Here is an 11,051-nt window from a genome sequence, read left to right as displayed (position 1 = left end):
TCAGTGTTTTGCTAAAGTCAGTTAGCTGTAGCGGCTAATCCGTTCGGACAGACACGCCCATTTGGCAATGACACCACACAGCACCAAACAAGTGGATAGCAAAGTAGGTTTTATTTCGTAAACACATTCTTTTTGTTGCTGGAATAAAAAAAAGGCCCTTCAAAGTTCTTTAATGCGTTCTCAGTGGAGATGACTGCATGAAAACGGCTGAACTCGACACTGGTCGATGATTACGGACTGACGTAAAGGCCCATGCACACACTGAGGCTGGAATGTTTGAAGGTTAAAAAAAAGAGTGGGTATTTTGATTTGAAGACTCCATGATGGCCGCCGCCGCTTCTACGATGCATCTGCGTTGGACCCACACTTCCTCTCACTCATGGCATTCGCCACGTAGCCAATCAAAGAGAGGTATTCCTCGAAGCTGACTTTTCCATCACTGTTCTCATCCAGTCCCCGCTGCATCTCCTTAATGGCCGAGCTGCTGTCCGTGTCCTGGATGAAGCAGACAGGAAACATGCTCAGGATGGTTTCAGCTGCAGAAGCTCACCTGCTGACGAAGGACGACCCTTCCCACCTCCATGGTGCCGCTGAACTGCTTCTGCACCAGTTTCTGGAAGGATTTACTGTCGAGGTTATCCTTCCCCCTGGACGAATTAATGAATGTCGTCACTATAGTCTTGATTGCTGCCTCCATGTTTCTGAAGGAGCAGAAGGAAGAGAATAAAATAGAAGTTACTTAACACATTTTAGACTTTTATACATTTACAGGTGAAACTGGAAAAACTAGAATCTGGTCCACTCATGTCAGTAATCCAGCTCAGACTGAGAGACCATCTAAACTGTGGCTGGGTTCAGCCTCCATCAGCTTCCAAGGAGGCATTATCATCCTTAAAGCATCTCTCGTCTAAATGAAATTATAACTGAGCTCAGACTGGCTGGTGAGTTCAACTGGAACTGGCAAAATGCAGTTTCAGATGAATTCAAAAGCTTCTGTGACTCCATAAACCTTATATTGTAATTGTCTGAGGTCTTAAATGTGAATCAGCTGCAAGCCATAATCCTCACGATTATAACAGACAGAGGCTGAAACATCTGGATTTGCATGGAACGGCTCTTTCTCATCGATTCATTTCACCTTTTAGGTTGGATTAGTGACATAAATGAAATTTGCACCATATTTTCATTTTTCCAGTTCTACCTGTAGTTGTGTGCTACAGGTCTCGTGAACTTCATAGTGTGCATTGGACACATTCTTTTGAAGTGGAGGAGGAAGAGGAGGTTGAAGGCTGTAGCATGAAGCTCAGATGTAAACAAAGGGTGAAGCTATGATCTCTGATAGCGGACACCTGATGATCCCCACAGGTCGGATTACACGTGCTGCAGCAGCATCCCTCGTCACACACCGCTGACACGTATGACCTGAAAATCATCCCCAGAACTGCTCAAGCAAACAAGCCGAACACAAACAAGCTGTCGGCTTTTCTGTGAAAACCTAAAAGGCAATTAACTTGTTTTTCCTGGATGTCAACACTGACAGGAAGCTGCACCTGGCAACTCCACTATAATCTACTGTATTCTACAATAATCTACTATATTCTAATGTAATTTACTATTATCTACTATATTCTGCTATAATCTACTATAATCTATTAAATTTTACTTTATTTTACTATAATCTTCTATGTTCTAATATAATTTACTATAATCTACTATATTCCACTAATACATACTATAATCTATTATGTTCTACTATAATTTACTAGTTCTGTTCTAGTATAATGTACTATATTCTACTATAATCAATAAAATTTTTATTTATTTTTCTATAATCTACTATGTTCTACTATAATTTACTAGTTCTGTTCTAGTATAATGTACTATATTCTACTATAATCAATAAAATTTTAATTTATTTTTCTATAATCTACTATGTTCTAATATAATTTACGATAATCTACTATATTCTACTAACATATACTTGAATCTATTATATTCCACCATAATCTACAATTTTCTACTATAATCTACTATATTCCTCTATAATTTACTATTATCTACTATATTCTGCTATAATCTACTATAATCTATTACATTGACTTCATTTTACTATAATCTACTATGTTCTAATATAATTTACTATAATCTACTATATTACACCTATATGTACTATAATCTATTATACTCTACTATAATTTACTAGTTCTGTTCTAGTATAATGTACTATATTTTAAAAGTCAGTGACTTGATGCAGTTTGCTGGGTTCCTTATATAGGAAACATTATTTCTGATTGGCTTAATGAACTGACCTGAACTGGAATGTTTATTATGTGAAGTGCCTTGAGACGACTCTTGTCGTGATTTGGTGCTATAAAAATAAAATTGAATTGAATATAATATATTTAATTAAGGGACCTGCTGCAGCATCATCTAATGCCACACATAAAGAGGAAGTAACATTATGAACTAAATCATTAATTTGTGAGGGGCTAGAAATGAAAATATTGCCCTCTGCTACGGTCCTCTGAGATGCTGAAGATAGCAAACAGTTGATTTAAAAGATGCAACTGCGTTGTCAGATAGAGACCGACTACAGTGAAATTTACTTTCATGTCTCGAGAACTCAGTTACAAAAAACTCAAAGGTTATCAGAAAGTGGCCCGAGAGGACTGGATTATGTAGAAATGTCGTTATTTCCTCACACTCTATGCCACAAGTCAGCACAAGGTCTAATGCATGATGGCAAGAGTGGGTGGAGCTATGTATTCTTTGGGTAAAACCAACTATAATCTATTAAATTTTACTTTATTTTACTATAATCTACTATGTTCTAATATAATGTACTATAATCTACTATATTCCACTAATGTATACTATAATCTATTATGTTCTACTATAATTTACTAGTTCTATTCTAGTATAATGTACTATATTCTACTATAACATATTTACTTAAGGGATCTGCTGCAGCAGTCTATTATAATCTACAATATTCCTCAATAATCTATTATATTTTATTATAATCTACTACATTTTACTGTCATCTTCTATTATCTTTATTCCACTATAATCTACAACTTCTACTATAATCTACAATATTCCACTATAATTTACTATAAACTAATATATTCTGTTATAATCTACTGTATTCCTTTGTAATCTACTATATCATCATCATCATCATCATCATCATCATCGGCAGCATAATCATAAATGTCTATAGCACTGTCTAACTGCCAGGAGGTGAACCAAAGTGCTGTACACACATTAAAAAACATCGCTGACATCATGACTGATGAAAATAGATATAAAAACAAATAAAAGCAGGAGATAAGAGCAAAGAATGCTAGTAAAAAACTAAATAAATAAGTCAAATATAACTGGATGAAAATTTGCTAAATAATCCAGAAATGTGGCTCGCTCATGTGCTGATGGAACGCCATTAAATAAAAGTCAGCCTTCATTAAAAACCGGCGGTGAAGGCGCTTGTCTGACCACGAGTGGAAGCTTGGGGGCCCAAACGGAGAAGCCCCGCCTCCTCTAGTCAGGCATTTTACTCTGGAACAGCTAGTAAGTCTTGCTGTGATGACCTAAGCGCACAGGATGGTTTGTATGGGGTGAGTAACGCAGACAGAAAACTCAGCCCTGCAGAGACTTCAAAACAAAAACAAGTAACTCTGAAAGGTTCTGGAAGCCAGTGCAGATTGGCTAAGAGGGGAGTGACGTAATCCCGCTTTCTGGTGCCGGTCAGCAATCTAGCAGCAGCGTTTGGACCGAGCTGCAGCCGAGCTAAATCCCGAGGAACAGGAGTTGGAGTGGTCTTGACGAGAAGTATTATTATGTTATATTTATTATTTAACTATTATTAGATATTGTATTCTAGTATAATCTATTACATTCCACTTTAATCTACTATATTCCACCATAATTTACTAAATTTTACTATAATCGGCTACATTCCACTATAATCTATCATATTCCACTTTAATCTACTATATTCCACCATAATTTACTAAATTTTACTATAATCTGCTACATTCCACTATAATGTACTAAATTTTACTATAATCTGCTACATTCCACTATAATCTGCCGTATTCCACTATAATCTACTATATTCCACTATAATGTACTAAATTTTACTATAATCTGCTACATTCCACTATAATCTGCCGTATTCCACTTTAATCTACTATATTCCACTATAATTTACTAAATGTTACTATAATCTGCTACATTCCACTATAATCTGCTATATTCCACTATAATTTACTAAATTTTACTATAATCTACTACATTCCACTATAATCTGCTATATTCCACTATAATTTACTCAATTTTACTATAATCTGCTACATTCCACTATAATCTGCTGTATTCCACTTTAATCTACGATATTCCACTATAATCTGCTACATTCTACTATAATCTACTATATTCCACTATAAACTGTTATGTTCCACTATAATCTATTATATTCCACTATAATCTACTATATTCCACTATAATGTACTAAATTTTACTCTGCTACATTCCACTATAATCTGCCGTATTCCACTTTAATCTACTATATTCCACTATAATTTACTAAATGTTACTATAATCTGCTACATTCCACTATAATCTGCTATATTCCACTATAATTTACTAAATTTTACTATAATCTACTACATTCCACTATAATCTGCTATATTCCACTATAATTTACTAAATTTTACTATAATCTACTACATTCCACTATAATCTGCTATATTCCACTATAATTTACTCAATTTTACTATAATCTGCTACATTCCAGTATAATCTGCTGTATTCCACTTTAATCTACGATATTCCACTATAATCTGCTACATTCTACTATAATCTACTATATTCCACTATAAACTGTTATGTTCCACTATAATCTATTATATTCCACTTTAATCTACTATATTCCACCATAATTTACAAAATTTTACTATAATCTGCTACATTCCATTATAATCTGCTGTATTCCACTTTAATCTACTATATTCCACCATAATTTACAAAATGTTACTATAATCTGCTACATTCCATTATAATCTGCTGTATTCCACTTTAATCTATTATATTCCAATATAATCTGCTACATTCCACCATAATCTACTATATTCCACTATAAACTGCTACATTCCACTATAATCTATTATATTCCACTTTAATCTACTATATTACACCATAATTTACAAAATGTTACTATAATCTGCTACATTCCATTATAATCTGCTGTATTCCACTTAAATCTATTATATTCCACTATAATCTACTATATTCCACTATAATCTGCTACATTCCACTATAATCTACTATATTCCACTATAAACTGCTAAATTTCACTATAATCTATTATTTCCAATTGAATCTACTATATTCCACCATAATTTACAAAATTTTACAATAATCTGCTACATTCCACTATAATCTACTATATTCCACTATAAACTGCTATGTTCCACTATAATCTATTATATTCCACTTTAATCTACTATATTCCACCATAATTTACTAAATTTTACTATAATCTGCTACATTCCACTATAATCTGCTGTATTTCACTTTAATCTACTATATTCCACTGTAATCTGCTACATTCCACTATAATCTACTATATTCCACTATAATCTACTATATTCCACTATAATATATTATATTCCACTATAATCTATTATATTCCACTTTAATCTACTATATTATACTATAATCTACTATATTCCACTATAATCTACTATATTATAGTATAATCTATTATATTCCACTATAATCTGCTACTTTCCACTATAATCTATTATATTCCACTATAATCTACTATATTATACTATAATCTACTATATTATAGTATAATCTATTATATTCCACTATAATCTACTATATTATACTATAATCTATTATATTCCACTATAATCTACTATATTATACTATAATCTACTATATTATACCATAATCTATTATATTCCACTATAATCTGCTACATTCCACTATAATTTACTATATTCCACTATAATCTATTATATTCCACTTTAATCTACTATATTCCACCATAATTTACTAAATTTTACTATAATCTGCTACATTCCACTATAATCTGCTGTATTTCACTTTAATCTACTATATTCCACTGTAATCTGCTACATTCCACTATAATCTACTATATTCCACTATAATCTACTATATTCCACTATAATCTATTATATTCCACTATAATCTATTATATTCCACTATAATCTACTATATTATACTATAATCTACTATATTATACTATAATCTACTATATTCCACTATAATCTACTATATTATAGTATAATCTATTATATTCCACTATAATCTGCTACTTTCCACTATAATCTATTATATTCCACTATAATCTACTATATTATACTGTAATCTACTATATTATAGTATAATCTATTATATTCCACTATAATCTACTATATTATACTATAATCTATTATATTCCACTATAATCTACTATATTATACTATAATCTACTATATTATACCATAATCTATTATATTCCACTATAATCTTCTACATTCCACTATAATTTACTATATTCCACTATAATCTATTATATTCCACTTTAATCTACTATATTCCACCATAATTTACTAAATTTTACTATAATCTGCTACATTCCACTATAATCTGCTGTATTTCACTTTAATCTACTATATTCCACTGTAATCTGCTACATTCCACTATAATCTACTATATTCCACTATAATCTACTATATTCCACTATAATCTCTTATATTCCACTATAATCTCTTATATTCCACTATAATCTATTATATTCCACTTTAATCTACTATATTCCACCATAATTTACTAAATTTTACTATAATCTGCTACATTCCGCTATAATCTGCTGTATTTCACTTTAATCTACTATATTCCACTCTAATCTGCTACATTCCACTATAATCTACTATATTCCACTATAATCTACTATATTCCACTATAATCTATTATATTCCACTATAATCTATTATATTCCACTATAATCTACTATATTATACTATAATCTACTATATTCCACTATAATCTACTATATTATAGTATAATCTATTATATTCCACTATAATCTGCTACTTTCCACTATAATCTATTATATTCCACTATAATCTACTATATTATACTATAATCTACTATATTATAGTATAATCTATTATATTCCACTATAATCTACTATATTATAGTATAATCTATTATATTATAGTATAATCTATTATATTCCACTATAATCTACTATATTATACTATAATCTATTATATTCCACTATAATCTACTATATTATACTATAATCTACTATATTATACCATAATCTATTATATTCCACTATAATCTGCTACATTCCACTATAATTTACTATATTCCACTATAATCTATTATATTCCACTTTAATCTACTATATTCCACCATAATTTACTAAATTTTACTATAATCTGCTACATTCCACTATAATCTGCTGTATTTCACTTTAATCTACTATATTCCACTGTAATCTGCTACATTCCACTATAATCTACTATATTCCACTATAATCTCTTATATTCCACTATAATCTCTTATATTCCACTATAATCTATTATATTCCACTATAATCTGCTACATTCCACTATAATCTACTATATTCCACTATAATCTCTTATATTCCACTATAATCTACTATATTATACTATAATCTACTGTATTCCACTATAATCTACTATATTCATTTTTCTTGTTTTATTTTACTCTTTTATTGGAGTCATCAGACACAGTCTGATCACTTGATTTGTCTTTGTGAGTAATAACCTCCACACGCTGATCAACGAATCAGGATTAAACAAACACTCACTCCCGTTGCCTTGATTCCAGGTCTTTCTTTTCATCGGTTCAACTGCATTCGTTCATTTCATCCCAAAGAAAACCGAATGTTAAGCTTGACTTTTGAGGGGAATGCTGATGGACACTTTGCTTCCTCAACACAAAGCCAGAAAACGTCAGAGCCGCTCACAGCTGCAGCCCATTCAAGCTAACGCGTGCTGCTGGTTTTTAGAGAATAACAAACGTAATCAGGCTTTTCGAGCCACATTTGGATGTTTGCAGAGATGTTGCACACTATCATTTTATCAGTTTATCAAAAATAGCTGATCGCCTGTTGCTTCACTTCCTGTTGCTTAACGGTGGTGATAGACTAAAAGTGTAAACGTCGTTGGCCTCAACACGCCAACACACACAGACTTCATCAACAAGGCGTTTTCTCCCACAGGACTGGATGTTTTCCCCTTTTCACACCATTCTTTGTAAACCCTAGAAATGGTTGTGGGTGAAAATCCCAGTAACTGAGCAGATTATGAAATACTCAGACCGGCCCGTCCATGCCACAGTCAAAACGGCTTAAATCACCTTTCTTTCCTGTTCTGACCTTCAGTTTGGAGTTCAGGAGATGGTCTTGACCAGGACCACACCCCTAGATGCATTTAAGCATCTGCCATGTGATTGGTTGGTTAGATAATGGAGAAGTTGAACAGATGTTCCTAATAATCCTTAACGTGAGTGTACATCCATGCAGCGGCGGCTGATGGCGGTGCTTTGCCGTAATATAGTCCCAAGTCTAAATTGGCTCCTGCATATCCTTCATGTTACTTCTTACTTTTCATTTGCAGTCGACATGATTAGAGCTCAACGAGAATAATTGGTATCATTATTGAGTCATTTGCAAACAAAATGCTACTAGTTCCCATTCACTTCCATTGTTTATGCTAGGCAAAGGTAGACGGATGGCTGCCAGCCCAGGGGAATTACTGTGGTGGTTACAAAACGCGTTGTCTCACTAATCTAACTCTGGGGAATGTGGCAACAGACAAAATGTCACCTTGACGTGGAATTTCCCTTTGACCTATGTCGATAGCGAAAGCTAACTTCAAGCCCAGAAATCTAGACGGACAGGAGCAGAAGCTAAATAATATAGCGCTGCATGATGTCGGTCCAGCCACGCTCCACTGGAACCTCCGCAGCCTCCGCCAGTCCGGTGGTTTGCCAATCATAGTGCTTTAATTGGTTTGGTTGGCCAATCACGGGGCTCTATCAGTTTAGTGGGCCAATCCTAACCCGAACCATACAACAGAACAAAGTTTTATAAAGTTTACAATCTGAATGGACTATTACAGCGTCCTAATCTACTTTGGTGTTAGCCTTGCTGGAAGTAGCTGTTAGCTTGCCCAAATTAGCTTGTTTATTTTAACTGGGGCATCTGCAACCAGTAAAATATTTATTTTTTCAACTTTCCACAGAACAAATTTTAAAATACCAGCAGAACTGTATTTTAAACTGTATATTATACAAAATAATCCAGATAAACACGGTAAATGGAGCGCTAAGGCTACAGCTGGAACACGTGCAGCCCAATCAGACACTAATCAGCCAATGGGCTCCATCCAAGTTACTTTATGTGGCCTTTCAAAGCAACTGCTCACAGAAAACACGGGGCCTGGACAAATGATATCCGAGCAGAGTTGATAAGCATCTGGAGAGGAAAGCTTTGCAGCAGGATTTCCAGTGTGTATCGGAAACTCCCCGGTAGCGCAGGTTGGGTGGTGGCGACGGGTGTTGGGGAAACCGTAGAAGCTGGTAGAGCGCCTATCTGGCACAGATGCCACACCTCAATACTAACACTATTCCTCTACTCTCTCTCTCTCTCACACACACACACACACACACACACACACACACACACACACACACACACACACACACACACACACACACACACACACACACAAACGATAGATAGTCAATTAGGGCTTCTGCTGCATTAACCTAATTAGGGAGTGAGTGAGAACCGGGATCCAAACCTGGGATATAGTTTCATGTCTCCATGGCACACCAACTCCCTCTCTCTCTCTCTCTCTCTCTCTCTCTCTCTCTCACACACACACACACACACACAGGAACTTTGGAGTGGTTATCAAGAGGCAAAGTGCAAGGTTGTCAACTCTCCACACACACACACACACACACACACCCATCCAACCATCGAGGTAACATCTGTCAACAGCATGCTGTTCATTATTAATCAATGAGCTTCTATGATTGTTCCGACGCCTTCATGTCCAACAGCCGAGGTTTGGGCGGACCGAAGTGCGTCGGTGAGCTCGAGCTCTCGGTAAAGAGAGCGAGCTGAAGGCAGGAAGGTTCGTGTCAGAGCTGGAGACGCCGCAGCATAAAAGAACGGCCCCTCAGCACACACACACACACACACACACACACACAGACACACACACACACACACACACCAGAATGACTCAAGTGGAATGAATGTCGGTGTGAGGCTCTGCTCATTGTTTTATTCGTGTAGCCGATGCTGTTTGAGGGACTCTGAACCACACGCTACTTTGGCGGTTTCTAATTGGGCTGAAAAGTCTGCCGTTAAACTCCAGCTGCAAATGTTTAGGAGTCGAGCAACAGCAGACAGGCTTGGCTCTCCCGTATTTCAGCTCCTCGCACGAGAAGTGAAACGTCTTTGAGAAACTGAAGACGTCCAGTCGTCTTCATCTGATCGCTTCTGGAGTCACCAGTAAGGTTTGGAGAAAGAGAAACTCTAAGTTTCCACCGTGATAACAGATTTAAATAAACAAAAGTAAACCCCACAACCCCGGGTCTAACCCCTGGTGGATCCCTTCTGCAGGTTTCTTTACTTGCTCCACGGATACATTTTTAGTCTGTTGCAGGGATCGGCACACCAAGGGCACCAATCTGGTCCACAGAGCACTGAACCTTCATGTTCCTCTTGCAGCTGGCGGGTCCACAGACGGACAAGCCCAGGTAACTAGTTCAGACTGGGCCTGGCCACACCCCATGAGCCAAAGCCTGGCTAAAAGGTGATCAAACATGGGCCCCACCCCAAGCCTAGCTCCAGGGAGAGGTCTCGGTAACCCTCCAGGCTAGATGCAAAGTCCCCCAGACAGCACGGCTCCCACGATCAAGTTAGTCCACCATGGTGAGGTGGTAGTTCAAGAAGGAGTGGATGAGAATCAGCACCCCAACTC

General features: G+C 35.5%; 1 protein-coding gene across 1 annotated transcript in view; it reads right to left on the bottom strand.

Moving 5' to 3' along the window:
* Positions 1–92: 92 nt before the first annotated feature.
* The window catches only part of si:ch211-105c13.3 (protein S100-A10), a 13,674-nt gene continuing 2,715 nt past the window's right edge, over positions 93–11,051 (bottom strand). The window contains exons 2-3 of the mRNA XM_015950442.3: positions 578–701; positions 93–495 (exon numbers count right to left, since the gene is read on the bottom strand). Coding sequence (XP_015805928.1) covers positions 340–495; positions 578–697 — 276 coding nt within the window. The 5' untranslated portion in view covers positions 698–701 and the 3' untranslated portion in view covers positions 93–339. The remainder of the gene's footprint in view (positions 496–577; positions 702–11,051) is intronic.

The sequence above is a fragment of the Nothobranchius furzeri genome, chromosome 5 (assembly GCF_043380555.1).
Source record: "Nothobranchius furzeri strain GRZ-AD chromosome 5, NfurGRZ-RIMD1, whole genome shotgun sequence".
Lineage (NCBI taxonomy): Eukaryota > Metazoa > Chordata > Actinopteri > Cyprinodontiformes > Nothobranchiidae > Nothobranchius > Nothobranchius furzeri.
Note: the sequence above shows the minus strand (reverse complement) of the source record. Positions and strands in the feature narration are given on the sequence as shown.